A 19,029-nucleotide genomic window follows, 5' to 3' on the forward strand; every position below is an offset into this window, starting at 1 on the left:
CATTTCCTTAGCAATCAGAGGTCCCTGGCCCTCCCTAACAGGGTAGCCATGTTCTAACTACGATTCCTCACCTCCAAACTCTGCCATTCAAGCTTCCAAGTTCATAAATAGTCAACACATTCCCATCAATTGTAAGCAGAATGCAAGCAGCATCATAAGTATTAATACTGAATTCAATCAAGTAAGAATATAGATCCATTGCAAAGTAAAAATTCATTTTTTAAAATAAGTTTCTATTAAGTGCTGTTATCAGCTACTAAAGGTCACAGTTGAGAGAATGATTCCTACAATTAGTCATTAATAATTAAGTGTGCTATTTTCAAAGATATTTAAAGTTACATCAAATGAAGATTTTAAGATAGTCAGGAAAGAGCTTTATTTTGAGAAGTTTGCTCAGGGCAGACTTCCAGCAATCTCAGTTATTCAGAATGTAACCACCAGCCCAGTGCCTGACACAGATTAGGTACTCAAAAAAAATCTGCTGAATAAATAAATTGAAAGAGACAGTTTTGATTTTAAAAAGGTCAGCTGGGCACAGTGGCTCACGCCTGTAATCCCAGCACTTTGGGAGGCCGAGGTGGGTGGATCACCTGAGGTCAGGAGTTCGAGACCAGCCTGCTAAACATGGTGAAACCCTGTCTCAACTAAAAATACAAAAATTAGCTAGGCATGGTGGCAAGTGCCTGTAATCCCAGCTACTCGGGAGGCTGAGGCAGGAGAATGGCTTGAACCCAGGAGGCAGAGGTTGCAGTGAGCCGAGACCCTGCCACTGTACTCCAGCCTGGGCAATAAGAGTGAAACTCTGTCTCAAAAATAAAAATAAAAATAATTTAAAAGGTCATCTGTCTACAGAGAACATAGCTATGATAATGCCTGGCCCCTCTTACTACTTGGCTGCTTACGAGGTTCTTACCCATCAGGCACTGCTCACTTGCCTCTGGAGCCAGTCTCCACAAACTCTCCATTCCAGTCCCCCGAATCCCTGCAGCTCCCTGAGCTCTCACACTCTCTCCAGAAGAGGTCAGGCAGTGTAGTGTAGGGGACACCTCATGGGCTGTGGCTTCAGACAGATCTGGGTTTGTATCCTGTCTTTACCACTTGCTTACTATAGGATCCTGGGAAAATTATTTTGCTTTTCCAAATTGGCCTTCTTATCTACAAGAGGGGTAATAAGTATGTTTGGGGATCATCGAAATTAAATAAGACAATGTTATGATGGACGTCATAAAATGTCTGTCCCCAAATTAGCAATCGGTTCATGATAGCTAGTTTTGTGTGGTTGCTTTGCTTTTTAATTTATTTATTTATTCATTTTGATTTTTTTTCTTTAGAGACAGTGCCTTACTCTGTCACCCAGGCTGGAGTACAGTGGTACAATCATGGCTCACGGCAGCCTTGACCTCCCAAGTTCAAGTGATCCTTCCATGTCAGCCTACCAAATAGCTGGGACTACAGGCGCAGTGGCTAATTTTTAATTTTTTTATAGAGAAGTGGGGGGTCTCACCATGTTGCCCAGGTTGGTCTTGAACTCCTGGGCTCAAGTGATCTGCCCGCCTCAGCCTCCCAAACTGCTGGGATTATAAGTGTGAGCCACCGCACCCGGCATGCTTTTTACATAGCATTGCACTCAGCCTCCCTGCCCATCCCAGCCCCAGCCATTGACTTAAAATTATATGCAAACATTAAAAATTTACTTGTAATAGCCCAAAGTGAAGGTGCGTAACAGGAAGGGGAGAAATATGGCAAATAAACAAAAATAATACAAAAATAATACTAAAGTGTGGGGTCGCTTCAAAGCAGAGCAAACTGACTCATTCTTCAACAGTCTCAAATAACATCGATACAACACATGATATAATAATGATACTAAAGAGGACTCTGAGAAAAGCTGAGTGAGACAAGAAAGTGTGCAGTACATGTTGGAAAAAGACACATCAATACTAGCTACACTTGAAAAGCCAAGCTACCTAAATCCCTTTCATGAACCGTGACTCAGAGACCATTCACTAAGGGGGCCAGTAAGAGAATAGACTGAGAGCTCTGCTCTGGGTCAGTTTCTTTTCTCAGCTCTCACTGACTCTGAGGCCTATGGAAAATTATTGAACTCCCTGAACATCAATTTCCTCAGCTGCAAAATGCACATAATACCAGTGACTACCTATGGTTGTTACAAGGCTTAAATGAGAATTTTTGTAGAGCTTAGTATAATGCTGGACACAAAATAAGCACCCAATACATTTTAGCATTATTCATTCCTTCCTTCCGTCTTCTCCCTCTCGTCATACACCTATTGAAAACTTATCACTGCTGCTATACATCATAAAAAATAACATTGCATCAAATAACTGTTTTTGTTCAAGGTAGAAGTCTGTTACAAGTAGTTACTCAATAAAATTCAAATTTGTGTTTAAATAGACCCTCATTATATGTTTCTATATTGACAGTCTTTATCATGTGTAGAACTAACATTGAGCCATTAAAAATGGGTAAAATTACTTCAGCGCTGATTAGATTCAAAGGACTGAATAGCTAACACATACTGTACAGCAGGAACAACTTAGAGTGCCAGACATGTAAACTCATTCATTCCTCACAATGACCCTATGATAATAAGTACCATAACTACCTTCTTTTATGGATTATAAAAACTGAGGCACAGAGTAACTTCCCCAAGGTCACATAGGTATTAGGTGGCAGACTAGGGTTTAAACCCAGGGGAATATGGCTTCAGGGTCATATACTCTTCATCTCTCAATTTTATTTATTTATTATTTATTTATTTTGAGATAGAGTCTCACTCTGTCACTCAGGCTGGAGTGCAACGGCACGATCTCAGCTCACTGCAACCTCCGCCTCCCAGCTTCAAGCGATTCTCCTGCCTCAGCCTCTCGAGTAGCTGGGACTACAGGCATGCGCCACCACACCTGGCTAATTTTTTGTATTTTTAGTAGAGATGGAGGCTCGCCACGTTGGCCAGGGTGATCTCAAACTCCTGACCTTCAAGTGATCCACCTGCCTCGGCCTCCAAAAGTGTTGGGATTACAGGCATGAGCCACCATACCCAGCTCTCATCTCTCAATTTTGCTGCCAACTGGACTAACGTCTCCTAAAAACAGTTCAAAAGACAGCATAAAGCACTGGTAAGACTAAAGCTCCTGCCTTCCCTCCTTCTCCCTACCCGAGTTGGTTCTCCCCATCTTTCCCTCCAGATGTTTCCCTGTCACTGTGCCCTCCTTAAGGACCTCTAAATAGAACACAGAACATATGCTGGATGTTCATAAATAGAGTTAATTAATCTGGTTTTCTGACAATGAAAAAAGTCTCTACTCTGATTTATTTCAGAACTGGAAAGAAAACAGACAAGACCAGAAATTTCACTATGAGTCAAGAACTTAAAACTCCTGTGTTACTTCCCTAACGCTGACAGGGGAACTCCTTTCTGTATGATTTAAAAATTCTACCAGACATAACACTTCCAACTTCAAAGAGCATTACTTATGAAAATAGGAAGTGTGTATAACAACTGGTATCTGTTAGCTGTTTTGAAAATCAATAGTGTTAAACATTATTCCTACCAACCTCAGAGTTACAATGTTATTATCATGTAATGAAACACAGAGAAAACAAAGTACTCTAAGACACTCTAGAAAGTAATTACTTTCTCCATGTGCATCTATGTTCCAAAAAAAAGTGAGTAATTACTTGGCACGTATCTTTTCTAATACTGAAGCATTCTCTTTACTATAAAGTGAAAATGCCTTATCAATGTATATATATTGCTAACCCACATGAAATGAATTCAGGACACCAATATTTTCAGTTAGTGCTTGCAATTGTAAAAAATAACTTATTATGTTCAAGTTGAGGACTGCAAGAACTCAAACACGACTCTGTTATTTGGATAAATAACATAACATCCAAAGTTGAAGTTCTCATTCTGAGTCCTAAGCATCACTTATTTTGCAAGACAGTTAAGTCTTAGGAAGTGAGAAAGCAGTTAAATCTCTAGTACACGTGAGGAAACAAAATATTAGCAAGAAAAAAGGGTCACTGAGAGTGTGACAATGGAAAAGCAGGACTGGCATTCCAGGCAGTGGGAGAGGGTTGTAAAGCAGACACACAAATACAATAAGAAAGTGAAAACAATGTATTTTTTTAAGGCACAGAAAAGATACTGAAAGGTATGATTAAAGTCAGCAGGAAAGTCCCCACACAGCCACAGCAGTCCTTTTCCTTCACTCTGCTATAAAGGAAGCACCCCAAACCTGAAGAATGCGGATTAAGCCAGTGTCCCCAAACCCTCTGTATAAGCTCCCTGCTATAAGAAGTGGCTTCAGGAACACAATCTGATTCATGTGACAGTTGTGGAGGTCAGAAGTGTAAAATGGCTGAAAGGGCTGCGTGCCTTCTGGAGGCTGGGGAAGAGCCCATTTCCTTGCTTTTCCAGCTTCTAGAGTCCACCTGCATTCTTTGCTCGCAGCCCCTTCCTCCATCTTCAAGGCACATCACTCCAACCTGTGCTTCAATCAGCAAATCTCCTTCTCTGATTCTTGCCCTCCTGCCTCGCTCTTTCCTTTGATTACGTTGGGCCCACCCAGGTCATCTAAAATAATCTCAGAGTCCTTAATCACATTTGCAATGTCCCTTTTGCCATGTAAGATAACATATTCATAGGTTCTGGGGATTAGGATGTAGCTTTCTTTGGGATGTTATTATCCTGCCTGTCACCCCTTCCCAGACACGTTTCAGCTATTTTTTGTCTCCCTATTGGAAAAATTTTAAATACAAATGTACTATTATTTTAACTATCGTTAGTAAGAAGTGAAATTTAAAAATTAGAGAACAGAACTTACCAGTTTCCAATGAAACGAGGGTCATTCTGGTCAAGGTGAACAGGATTTCTGGGATCAACATAAAAACCAATAAGAAGTCCACCTAATAAATATCCCACTGCAGGGCCAAGTGCTCCCATGACATACATGATGGCTGAGAAGACAGAAGGGGAAATGTGAAATACAGCAACGTTTCATTACATGTTAGGAGTTCTCTCATTTCACTGTCATACCATAGACACGTCACAGTTCAATACAGTTAACTTTCAAAAAAGGGGACCTTCGGAGATTTGTGTCCATGTTTACATCTTGGTTTTGAAGCTTGCCCTTTATTTACCCATTGTCCTCTTAGAGCATCAGAATCATTGGGAGAGCTTTTTTGGTGGCTTTTGTTTTGTTTGTTTGTTTGTTTGTTTGTTTTTTGAGACGGTCTCGCTCTGTCGCCCAGGCTGGAGTGCAGTGGCTGGATCTCAGCTCACTGCAAGCTCCGCCTCCCGGGTTCAAGCCATTCTCCTTCCTCAGCCTCCCGAATAGCTGGGACTACAGGCGCCCGCCACCACGCCCGGCCAGTTTTGTGTGTTTTTAGAGACAGGATTTCACCGTGTTAGCCAGGATGGTCTCGATCTCCTAACCTCGTGATCCACCCACCTCGGCCTCCCAAAGTACTAGGATTACAGGCATGAGCCACGGCACCCGGCCCTGTTTTTTAATATAGGTGTTTGGGCCCCACTCCAGAACCACTAAATTCTAATTTCTAGAAGTAGAGACCCAGGCTAGTTAATGAGGCAGTCACTGAATAACCAAGAGAAGACTTTTTTTTATGTCTAACATAAAGAAAAAAAAAGAAAAAAGTAGGTGTCACTCATCATAGTTAGAAGATTCTAGCAGGATGGGGGAATTCAAGGCCAGATTTTGCTATGAGGCTGGATTCAGCTGAATTGATAAAACTGCTTAAGTGTCCTCAAATTGCTAATATTTTTTCAAACCACCACTTTATAATTAAATAAGATGTTACAATGCATTTGGTTTACTGTTAATTGAAGAATCTTATTCAAATATGAATAAATCTGCCTAAATGGCATGGGTCAAAAGTTCCAAATGGAAAGCACCAACCACAGATGAACCAGAAAATAATTTTTTAAAGCACATGCCCAAGGGAGTGGGGAGAGTATGTCTCACTGTCAGTGAATCAAAAAGGTTGTCACTGTATCCAAAAAACTTGCCATCAAAATGTGCATATAGGCCAGGCACGGTGGCTCACGCCTGTAATCCCAACACTTTGGGAGGCCAAGGCTGGTGGATCACCTGAGGTCAGGAGTTCGAGAGCAACCTGGCTAACATGGTGAAACCCCATCTCTACTAAAAATACAAAATTAGCCACTGTGGTGGCACATGCCTGTACTCCTAGCTACTTGGGAGGCTGAGGCAGGAGAATCGCTTGAACATGGGAGGTGGAGGTTGCAGAGAGCCAAGATGACGCCATCACACTCCAGCCTGGGCAACAAGAGCGAAACTCCATCTCAAAAAAAAAAAAAAAAAAAAAAACAGGCCAGGTGCAGTGGCTCACGCCTGTAATCCCAGAACTTTGGGAGGCTGAGGCAGGTGGATCACTTGAGGTCAGGAGTTTGAGACCAGCCTGGCCAACATGGTGAAACCCCATTTCTACTAAAAATACAAAAATCAGCTGGGCATGGTGATGTGCACCTGTAATCCCAGCTACGCGGGAGGCCGAGGTGGGAAAATCACTTGAACTTAGTGGGCAGAGATTGTAGTGAGGCAAGATCACACCACTGCACTCCAGGCTGGGAAACTGAGCAAGACGCCAAAAAAAAAAAAAAGGATGTATAGCAAACAACAACAAATCCATTAGCATTCCTTTAATTTTTTGTTTTTCAATTTTCACTTTTATAATTTAAAATTATAAAATAAGTAATATTTTGTCAACTTTAAAATTTTAAGATAGGGTATGTAATTCCTTGAGAATCATAGAAAAATCTAGCCACATTCCAAACCTAATTTTTTCCTATTTGAACTCAGTTATCTGGGGACAAATCAATAAACACTTTTTTTTTTTTTTTTTTTGATACGGATTCTTTGTCGCCCAGGCTGGAGTGCAGTGGCGTGATCTTCGCTCACTGTAACCTCTGCCGCCCTGGTTCAAGCGATTATCCTGCCTCAGCCTCCCCAGTAGCTGGGATTACAGGCGCCTGCCATCGTGCTGGGCTAATTTTTGTACTTTTAGTAGAGACAGAGTTTCACCATGTTGGCCAGGCTGGTCGCGAACTCCTGACCTCGTGATACACCCACCTCAGCCTCCCAAAGTGCTGGGATTACAGATGTGAGTCACCACACCCAGCCAATAAACACTTTTATGGCACTGTTGTGTACAAGGCCTGGTAATGAACTCAGATGTTAAGTGTTCCTCATTTCCAATGTCGTCATACATTGTTAACCACTGAGTAAATAAGGAAGCTTTGCCACATCCTTTAAAGTTACCAGAAAGCAAACTGGAATAATTAGAATGGCTTCACCTTACTTTATCATTCACACCTAAATACACTTTGAATGATTTTTGTACCTCCTGTTACTTTTAACCACAAACAGCAAGACAGTAATTTAACACCTGCTCTCACTTTTCACACTATTTCAAAAGAGAAAGCACAGTGTTTATTTTATAGAATCATCTGCTCATAACAATAAGACATTAAGTTCTTTGACTCTCCATCTGTGATTGGAAATGGAAAATGGAGGCAGAGCCACAGGTAACTGGTACTCTTTCGGAAGTATGCTTCTCATCAATAAAATTAGAATTTTGATAAAGATCTTGTTAATCTCTTTGTTTATAACCTAGACTGTAACTCAAGAATAGAAGGTACTTTTTCTGTTACAGGTATTCCCATATGCATATGAAGATAACACTTATGTTTACACCTCCAGGCAAACCGGCATCATTTACAACTTAAAACTGTAATGAGGCCAAAATGTGACATGAATCATTCTCCCAAAATAGTTCTTCTGGCATGAAAGAGGCTATCTTACAAACACAGACAGGGAAAAGGGTATTTCTGCCATACTGTTTATGCCGGGGCACCTGAGGATAACATCTTGGAGTGGCAAACGGAATTGTGCAGGATGTGTATTGGCCAGACACACAATTATCCAGTGAGAGGAAAATTCATTAAATAGCATTCACCAAAAAAAACCCTAACTACTCCCTAAAATATAGATAAAGCTTTTTAAAATTTGTCAGTGTAACCAGAAACATTTATTTCTATTATATAGCAAGCAAGTCCAATGGAATCATTCCCATATATATCTGTATGCCTGTGTGTGTATATATGTATGTATATGTGTGCCTGTGTATGTATATGCATGTATATGTGTGCCTGTGTGTATTTAGATACATATATACACACACACGGCACACATATGCATACATATACACTTACATATATGTGTATATGTGTATAATTACTGTATATCGCAATTATATATGTATACATATGAATATATAACTATATATTACAGTTATATAAGAATGTGTGTATATGTATATTACTCTGTGTGTGTATTATATATATTATATATATTAACCAATGGTTCTCAGTCAGAGCTTACAAGAGAAGCAAATTGCTGAAGCCAACCCGTACCACTCAACTCCCCCAGTCAAAAACTCCCAGTCATTCCTACTGACTGAAGGTAAAGTTCTAAACTGCCCCACCTGGAGTTCAAGTGCCGGACAAACTGGCCTCCTGCTACCATTCTATCTTAAAACTGTAAGATCTAAAGCCTGTACTCCAGGCTCCATGATCAGCACAGGCCTAGGAGGAACCAGGTCCCTTCCTTTGCTGACCTCACCATACCCTGCCTGGGACTTTCCAACTCTCTGGATCCTACCCATTCTTCAAGGTCCAATCAAGTCCACCCCTGACTGTCCTCCTCTGAATGGCCTTTCTCCTCAGAATCCCTGTAGACTCTTTTTTGTCTATTCTAGCAGCCTTCACACTCCCTCATGCATCTCTAGAAGTAAAAGGTTTTAAGTATTAATCTCGAATGGAAGCGTTTTCTGTGTGATGTGTAGGTACTATCAGTCTCTCTCTCACAGCTCACTTCAAATGCATCAGTAAATCCTGTTGGTTCTCCCATCAAATTATATCCAGCATCCAGCTCCTTCTCCTCACCTCCATAGCTAATACTCTGGTCCAGGCTCATCTGGAAAATTACCCTAGGCCTTCCAGCTGGTCTCCTGGCTTCTGCCCTTACTTCCCTACAATGTATTTCAACACAGCAGCCTTAATATCCTCTAGAAACATGAGCCAGATCATGTCACTTCTTGGCTCACACCCTCCAGTGCCTTCCCATCCCACTCTCAGTCCGAAACCCACGTGTAGCTACAGGGACCTGCCGACACATTTGCAACCTCTCCTTTACCTCCCCACTTCGTCTCTCATCACTTCCTGTTCCCTAGGCTCCAGTCATACTGGTCTCTTCGTTCTTTAACCTTCCAGGCACATCTCCGCCTTAGGGTCTTAGCAGTTGCTCTATGTGCACGTGTGTGTGTTTGTGTGTGTATGCATGCGTGTATGTATGTGTGTGTGTGTGTTTTGAATGCTCTTCCCCGCCACATGGCCACACGGTTCCTTCACTCACTCCCTCCAGGTAGTTACTCAAACAGTTCCTTCTCACTGACTCCTGACGTGGCCACCTTATTCAAAAATTAAAGACTCTTTCCCCAGTTCTTACCACCCCTTTTCCCGCTTTATTTTTCTCCTTAGTATATATCACCACCTAACACTACATATTTCCTTTGTCCATCTTGCTTATCATCTGTCTTCTCCAACTGGAGCATAAGCTCCTCAAGAGATGCTTGTCAGTGGTGCTCACTGCTGTGTCCCCAGTGCCCCGCACGTGGAGGAGGCACACAGCCCTCTGCACTCACACGCTCGTTACTCTCACTGCTCCCATGCAGCCAGTGAACACTCTACTGTCATGAATAACAGTAGATGTCATGATGAAATTCTTCCTCAGTGTACACCAGCTCCCGACATCTTAGCTAAGAACAGCAGCTATCAACCCATATTTCATGTGGTGAAGTTGATAAATTCATGTTTTTTGACCGTGTCCCATCAGATCTGATTACACCGTCATTGATTTTCTCTTTTGATGAAGAACTTGGAAGTTTGAACTTCAATTCAAACTTCATTTGAATTCAATGAACTAGTAATATAAATATAAATAGAAACTCCAATCTGTCCTTCCTGCATCCCATTGGATTATCTCACAGGCAATGGAGTGCCCACTCCCCTCTGAGAGCACGCTAAATCATTCCACTTATTTGAGATTAAATGTGCCCTACTTTTTATTTCTATTTATCCTGTCAAATAGTTATCTCATATCTTTTCAAGAAGCTCTGCATCGTTGACAGCAGGAATCACATCCTACATAGTACTACATAGTGGATAAAGCACAGACTCCAAAATCATGTGTTCAAATCTCAGCTCCAATTCTCAACAATCTTAGGACCTTGAGCAAGTTGTTTAAGCTCTCTGAGCCCTTTTCCTCATCTGTAAAGCTGAGATGGTAGAAGTATTGACTCACAGGGTTATCATAGGCATGAAAGGAGTTAATACCTGTAAAGCATGTGGAATGCCTGGCACACAGGCTATATAAGAATAAGCCATTTTAGGCCGGGCACGGTGACTCATGCCTGTAATCCCAGCACTTTGGGAGGCCAAAGCAGGTGGATCATGAGGTCAGGAGTTGGAGACCAGCCTGACCAACACGGCGAAACCCCATCTCCACCAAAAATACAAATACTAGCCAGGCATGGTGGCACACACCTGTAGTCCCGGCTGAAGTGGGAGGATCACCTGAGTTTGGGAGGTCAAGGCTGCATGAGTCATGATCATTCCACTGCACTCCAGCCTGTGCAACAGAGTAAGACCTTGCCTCTTGGGACATGGGAGGCATTCAATATGAATTTTTTATGGATTGATTACATACCATGATCAAAAGAATGACCATACCCCTTATTTCTTATCCTATATCTCTGATTCCACCTTTGTCTGGATGTACCTCCTCCCAACCTTGGCAAGATGTACAGGTTACACATCAAAGGAATGCCTGTTATTTCGTTATTTGCCCATAGTCACAGACTTAAACTTATATAGATTTAGACTGTGTTGGTCATCTCAGGCTGCCATGACAAAATACCACACACTGGGTGGCTTAAGAAACTGACATTGGTTTCCTCAGTTTAAGAGGGTGGAGTCTAAGATCAAGGTGTCATCAGCACTGCCTTCTGAGGAGGTCTCTCTTCCTGGCTTGTGGATGGCTACCTTCTTGCTGTGTCCTCCTCTCCCTACACGAACAGGGAGAGAGCATTCTGGCGTCTCTTCCTATTCTTATAAGGACCTTATAGATTAGGGACCAGGCACATGACCTCATCTCACCTTAACAACCTCCCTAGAGGCTCCCTCTCCACATACAATCATACTGGAGGTCAAGGCTTCGACATGTGAATCCTTGGGGGACATAATTCAGTCCCTAGCAGATACCGACCCACCTGCAACCATATCATTCCTCTTTCCCTTCTCTTGCTATCACTTCACTGCTCATCTAACATGTCTGTCCTCACCTTGACCACAGCCTGCCTCCCTCGGCCTCGGACATGATTTCTCTCCTGACTGTGCTTCCACCTCGTTCACTCAGTCAGCAAACTGGCATCTTGTGGTACCATCCCTTCAGGCTTGACTGAGTCCCCAGAGTCTGCTGGTCGCATGGTCATTCTTTCTCCAGAACATCCTATGTACACTCGACCTAGAGCTAGCTCAGTGACCCACATGGGCTACACTCCCCATCCTTGAAAGCCCAGTGCTTCACTGAGGCCTCGCCTGACCCACACAGGCCACAGGAATGTCTGTCCTAGGGGCTCACATCAAGTATTATCTGCACTGCCCACTGTATTATGTTGTTGTATTATCACTACATACCCATTCATCACTTTTTTTCATCTTTCCAGCTAGGTTAGACAGACTTTGAGGGCAGGCAACATGAATCACACTTTTCTGAATCTGCCCCAAAACCTAAAATACTGAACTATTGACACAGGAAGCACTGAAGTGAACATCCTCAGATCAGATCAGAGCCCCGCGCCCACACCTGTGCCTTGTCAAAAGTTACTCTCTCTGAGTCCTAATAAGATGATGCATGTAACATGCTTAATATAATAAACATTGAAAAAAATACTAAGTTGGATTTTTATGTTGAATAATTACCTACTCGTTCTCTAATAAATATTATTAAATATTAATTTTGTGTAGATCACATACATACATTACTTAATACATGACATACTTAACACCTTTAGGTTATCTTAATAAGTTATCTCTTCTGGAGTCACTATTTTTGATTCAGGAACTGGTTTTTGTGACAGGCTGGGGAGATGGGAGTTGGGAAAGAGAACATCCAGCCTCTCTTTCCTTGCAGAAGGGCCAGTGCAAGGTATCTTTCTGGAGTTGAACACGTGCATGTCTATGCCTGTTTCTATAATTATTTTAAATTAAACTTTAGGGTTTTTCCTAATGATTACTAAATATAAGATGGATTCATTTAGGGAGAACTCTCAAGAGCACAAAAAATAATTTTAAAAAATCAGTATAATCTCTACTACCCAAATAATACCATATTAACAATAATAATAAATATTTTGTACTATTCATATGTTCATCTACTGTATAAACTTTTTGAATAGTTAGAATTACACAGTAATTATTGTTCTATAGTTCTGTTTTTTCGTGTAACTATCTCAAGCTTTTTCTATGTCAGTAAGTATTCTTCTATAACATTTGCTGTGTCTAAATGGTGCCTCATGATGTGGTTATCTCATACTTCATAGAATACTCCCCTATGGATGCCAGCTTTATGCTGTTACAAATATCTAGCTGAGATTATTGCTCTGAAGATTGTATGACCTATTTGAAGCTTTATTATGCATGTGCTGCAAAGAACTAGATCCCAGCCAGGCACGGTATCTCACACCTGGAATCCCAATACTTCGGGAGGCCGAAGTGGGAGGATCACTTGAGCCCGCGAGTTCAAGACTAGCCTGGGCAACAGAGTGAGACTCTGTCTTTATTATTTTATAATTAATTAATTAGTTAAATTTTTTCAGTGAAGCAGATCCCAACGTAAAGATTGCGACACCCACCCACATATACACAATCATTGTAAATCATTGATTTACAAATCATTGATTGTGTATCATTGTAAATCATTCCCAGCTCAGCTGTGTACTTTCGTGGAGTTAAGAAGCCACTTATGATGGGAAGGGTTTCTGATCTTTTCAGACCCTTCCAAAAAGGCCACCTTCCACAAGGGGAAGCCAGCTCCCCAGCTCACCCTGGCCTCGGACCTCACAGCTGCCCCAGTCGAGAGGCGGCTCTCAAGAAGCCTGGCCCTGCTACAGCTTCCTAGCTGCCTCCTCGCTGCCCACCCCCCACAGTATTTCCTGCACTGATCTGCCCCAAGCTCCTGGACCTTACCAGAACTTGTATTTAATTTTCTTCTTAAATGACTCTTCCCCTTATTCTATGATCACTTCTGCTTTTGACATTAAAGCACATTAACTGCTATTTTTAATCCCATTTACCATCACATTTTTAACTTTCTCCTGCAGATTTCACCTTTATTATACTCTAATCTCTCTTTCACTTTTAGCTTTTGATCTTACTTTTTTATTTTATTTTATTTTAGATGGAGTTTCACTCTTGTCACCCAGGCTGGAGTGCAGTGGTGCAACCTTGGCTCACTGCGACTTCCGCCTCCCGGGTTCAAGTGATTCTCCTGCCTCAGCCTCCTGAGTAGCTGGGATTACAGGCTCCCGCCACCACGCCCAGCTAATTTTGCATTTTTACTAGAGATGAGGTTTCACCATGTTGGCCAGGCTGCTCTTGAACTTCTGACCTCAAGTGATCTGCCCACCTCACCCTCCCAAAGTGCTGGGATTACAGGTGTGAACCACCACACCCCACCTGATCTTACAGCATTTTAAATGTATTTTATCTTTTAAAACATTTTCCTGGGGTGTTATATTTTAAAAATTAACTTTCATGTTTTTCTTTTGAATGTGTTCTTACTTTCTATCTCTCATACTTTTAAGTTTGCCTACTTTTTTAGTGCTGTTCGTATGAGGCTAAATTTATTTGAAGCAATTATCTTGATTTTAGAACTTTAAACCTTTGTTATATTCCTTAATTTTACCTTATTTTTAGTGTTGAATGGTTTTTCTTTCCTTTTTAGTCTTCTTACATTATCTCCTTTAACAGTGTTTATCTTACTCTTCTCTTATGCGGTGCTTATTTTGTGATCAATTTTGGTGATTGCTCATGAGAAGCTGGGTGCAGCATCACACCTCTTCTGGGCATATCTCGCCCAGAGGTCTCTGTCGCTGCTGCCCCAGCTGCCCCTCGGGCTCGTCCAGTGGGTGAAAGATGGTAGCCTGAGAGGTTTAGAGTTCATTCTCTCCAGGACTCAAGCTCACTCAGCACATGGCATGTTGGATTAGCTGGAACCTATGCTTGCTCTCTCACATTATCCAGTAATGAGAAATGTGAGTTCTAATCCAAGTTCTCTGATGAATAACTGCTGACACTAAGACGAGCCAGAGGGCTCTTTATTCAGCTCCAGCCTGGCCCTGGGGAGGGTCCTATGGGTTGACCTTCCCAATGGCTGCTCCAGAGATGGGGAGAAATTGCACCCTGCAACATGCTCCGGGAGCTACTTCACCACTTATCAAGGCTGCCACCCCATTCCTGGCAGAATTCAGAGACGCTCCTCCCTCTTCACCACAAAAACCCAACAAGGCTGCATCAGGGATTATCTCAAACTGGGTTGTTCCATGGAGTCAGCTGCAACCTCGGGGACCAACTCTCTGAACTCTACAATCTATATGAAATAATTCAACCTGCTTGGAAACCTATGCCCCTGAATCACAAGAAATGATTCTGGCATATAATCCCAGCACTCTGGGAGGTCAAGGCAGGAGGATCACTTGAGTCCAGGAGTTGAAGACCACCCTGGGCAACGTAGTGAGACTTCGTCTCTACAAAAAGTTTAAAAATTAGCCAGGTGTGGTGGCACATGACTCTAGTCCCAGCTATTTGGGAGGCTGAAGTGGAAGGATCCCTCCAGCCTGTGGGGTGATGGGGATTGAGGATGCAGTAAGCTATAATTGCACCACTGCACTTCAGCCTGGGTGACAGAGAGAGAGAAAAGAAAAGAAAAGAGAAAAAGGAGGGAGGGAGGAGAAAGGAAAGGGAAGAAAAGAAAAGAAAGGAAAGGAAAGGAAAGGAAAGGAAAGGAAAGGAAAGGAAAGGAAAGGAAAGGAAAAGAAAGGAAAGGAAAAAGGAAGGAGAAGAAATGATTCTGGAGTTCCTAACGGTGGTCAGCCAGGCAGATATGGGCCTTCCTGGACCTGGGAAACTGAGGGACCCAGTCAAAACCAGCATCATGTAGGGCTGCAGAGTCACCTCCTTCCTGGCCTCATGCCCTAAAAGGTTGAATAAGGATTCACATGTAAGTTCAGAGATCATCCACTCATCCATGCACTCTGTGATGCAGGGCACTGGGACAGGGAGGGGTCATTGCAAAGGTGAATCAAACTGATGCATTTTCTTCCAGGAAAGAAACATGTAAAACTCACTATGATCCAAGGTTCAGTGAATAGGTGCAACAAGCACCAATAATACGCTGTGGACTGTGGGAAAGAAATGATGCGTTGTAATTAGTTGGGGACGGAGGACAGAGAAGGCTTCATGGACCCTGGACACTAAAGGCTGAGCAGCACACGTGGGCAAAGGCCCACAGATTTGAAAGTGAATGGTATATTCAGGGAATTGCAACTGATCACACTCAGGGAGAGGCAGAGAAGAGTGACCACCACCACCTGCACCCTACTCCCATCTTGGGGCCTCGATGCATACACAGCTGTGTGCAGGTTGCCAGCCCCTCTTCTCTGAGTGCCCTAGAGAGTGATGGTAGCACAGAACTGGCTTCCCCTACCACGTAATGGCATTTGGAAATGGTTTTCTGTTGTTTCTCAGAAGACAGGAGAAGAACAAGTCACGTCCACTGTGCTATTAAGAGCAGGCTCCAGCATCTAGAACGGGGAGTCCGGGCACTCGTCTTTGGGTCTCCTGAACACTTGTATCTTTCCTGCCACATCCTCTTCCCTCTCTGCTTTTGCACTAGTCACTGGGATGCAGTTGAGAGTCCAGAGTACCAGAGGCTGTCCAAGGCCTCTCTGACCACCTCATTCCTGCTGTCCCCATCTCTTGGAAGTGGCAATTCCCCTTCTCATTCATTCTCTCTGTTTGGGGGCAGAATTCAGTGAAAGAATGACCACCCTCAACTGTGGTGGGGGCCACCCCTATTGCACACAGTTCTGATAGCCCATCATTCATGAAGCCCCATCCTCCATGATTCATCAGAAGACAGGTGACCAACCCAGGCCACTCAGATGCCCTTCTTCCTGGAAGATCTTTCCCCAGATGCCGACGGCTCACTCACTCCCTTACTTCTTCCAGATCTCTGCCCAAATATTATCCCTTACAGAAGCCACAGTGTTCCACACATCTACACATGGCACCTGCCACCTGCTTCCATCCCGCTGTCACCCACCCTGCTGCAGTTTTCATCAAGGTGCATATCACTGCACTGCATACTTTTATATATTTGTTCATTATCTGCCTCTCCCACTGGAATGTCAGCTCATTGAGAACAAGGACTGTTTTTCTCACTGATCCATTATCAATGCCTAAGCAGTGCTGATTGTAAGCACTAATAAGCCTTTATTGAATGGAGAAGTGATGAAGACATGGACTTTGAATCTTGGGTGAAATAACAGAAGCAGCTGCAGCTTTGTCCTTACAGCAGAGCCTTGAAGAGTCATCCATAGGCTCCTGGTGCTAGACTCTCAGGGCTGCCCTGTCACAGCGAGCATCTATACCTCCCCCAATCCCACCCCAATAGAGTCCTTGATTTACAGAGTTGGTTCCTATGGTTTACAGTCACAGATCCCTGCCTCATGCCTTCTCCAGGCCCTCCACAGGCCATCTCCAAGTGGGTTTGCTGGGTTCTCAGAGTCTCCTTATAACTGACCTGGATTTACTGTTCCCTTTGACAAATTTGAACTTGGTCTCTCAATTATCACCCTCTAATTCCAAGTCACACCCGACCCCCAGCTCATTGCTGATTGCCCATGGCTCCCCCATATTCCCTCTGGTGTGTAACCCACTTTCTCAGCTGCCACACACGGCAGTGAACCCTGCTGAGAACTGTGCCCACAGCAGTTTAAGGTTACAAGCTTAATATAGGTCCAGTTTCAGGGTCTGGGACTGCACCCAGGATGGTGCCACAGAAAAACATTTTATGCACATGTCTAAGTCCTCAAATGGCTATTAACCCTGGTGTGCAGCATAATGATAGGAGGCCATCCTCTTGTATGCGTTTGGGGACACAGCACTGCAGATAACAAAAGGATACGAAGAACAATCCACGCGCATCACCACAATACCAAAACAGCGATACCAACTCTCTTTCAACTTGCATATTCCCTGAAAAATAGCCAAAGTACTTTAAAGCACCAGAGCACTGTATTTAAAGAAAATTATTCCAACTCATTCCTTCCACTCACAAGCACAGGCAGATAAGAGGCCTTTGATCTCAGTTATTTTGAGCAGCAATTTTTTTATTTTAAGTGATTCCGTTATTTTGACACAGGCCTGACAGCAAAAGAACAGCTGCCATGGCAGTCAGGGAATACTCTATCACTTTGCTGAAACATCCAGAGAGCACCTCAGGTCACAAATGAGAGGGGAAGAGAGTTTCAGTAGATTTGGAGAGCTTTCTCCTCGCTGCCATAGAGAGAAATCGTTGGTTGAAATTCACTAACTTCCTTTAGAAATATTTTCAAAGTAATTTGAAAATTATTTAGAGAATAATGTGTTCCCTAAAAGGGAACATACAAATGTATAAGCAGCAGCCACTTATGCTTAATTAGCATCTGGGGCATGGAAGGGGAACAGGTTTAATGTGCTGTGGCTTTAAAACATCAGATTGGCACATGTATCTATATGTAACAAACCTGCACGTTGTGCACATGTACTCTAGAACTTAAAGTATAATAATAAAAAAAAACACCTGTGAGTGACCACTGTCTATACACTTCATCAGATCCTCAAGAAGGAGCACAGGGGGTTATCAGGAAGGCATGAAAAATATTAGGCCAAATTTTTAAAAGTATATTTTGGAGCAAAACAATTTTCATAAAAAGTTAAGAATGAATCCCCTTAGAACACAAACAGAAAATGGACGAGACTTACCAAAACATAAATGAACTCATGAAAAACTTTAACCTCACAAGTTATCAAAGAAATAGAAGCTGCAGCTGGACACAGTGGCTCATGCTTATACTCCTAGCACTTTGGGAGGCCACGGTGGGAAGATCATTTGAGCTCAGGAGCTGGACACCAACCTGGGCAACATAGTGAGACCTAGTTCTCTACAAAAAAAAATTTTAAATTAGCCAGGTGTGGTGGTGCATGCCTGTAGTCCCAGCTACTTGGGAGGTTGAGGCAGGAAGATGGCTCCAGCCCAGCAGACTAGGCTGCAGTTTGCCATGATTGAGCCACTGCAATCCAGCCTGGGTGACCAAGATCCCATCTCAAAAAAAGAAAAAGAAAAAGAAAAAAAGCTGCAAACACTGAGACACAATTCTAATTTAATAAACTCACAAAGACTGAAATAACACTCAGTGCAGAAACAAAATCAGTGAGTTAGTTATTCTAATCCACTGCTGGTACAAAGTTATACGATCCAACTTTTGGACAGTAATTCCCATATATATATATATATATATACACACACACACACACACACACACACACACACATACATATATATACACACACACATATATATATATCATAGTAACATTTATCAATATATTATGTATACAATAGAAACAACATTAATAATAAAGTAATTGTTAACTAAATTTTGAGACACAGTGTGGCTATTAATTTTAATGTTTATGAAGAGTTTTTATAGCTTGAAGAAATATTTATTTTTAAATTTAAGTGAAAATGAAGGATACAAAATTTTTTTAATAATGTGGTCATGATTATATAAACCTTCA

The 19,029-nt window shown here is 42.4% G+C and overlaps 1 protein-coding gene across 4 annotated transcripts in view; it reads right to left on the reverse strand.

Annotated features, from left to right (window-relative positions):
* Positions 1-19,029, reverse strand: part of SLCO5A1 (solute carrier organic anion transporter family member 5A1) — a 154,735-nt gene that overhangs the window by 82,447 nt on the left and 53,259 nt on the right. For all 4 annotated transcript variants that reach the window (XM_045398364.3, XM_005563500.5, XM_045398363.3 and 1 more), the window contains one exon: positions 4,854-4,986. In XM_045398364.3, the coding sequence (XP_045254299.2) occupies positions 4,854-4,986 (133 nt within the window). The remainder of the gene's footprint in view (positions 1-4,853; positions 4,987-19,029) is intronic.

This window comes from Macaca fascicularis, chromosome 8 (assembly GCF_037993035.2).
Source record: "Macaca fascicularis isolate 582-1 chromosome 8, T2T-MFA8v1.1".
Taxonomy (NCBI): Eukaryota; Metazoa; Chordata; class Mammalia; order Primates; family Cercopithecidae; genus Macaca; species Macaca fascicularis.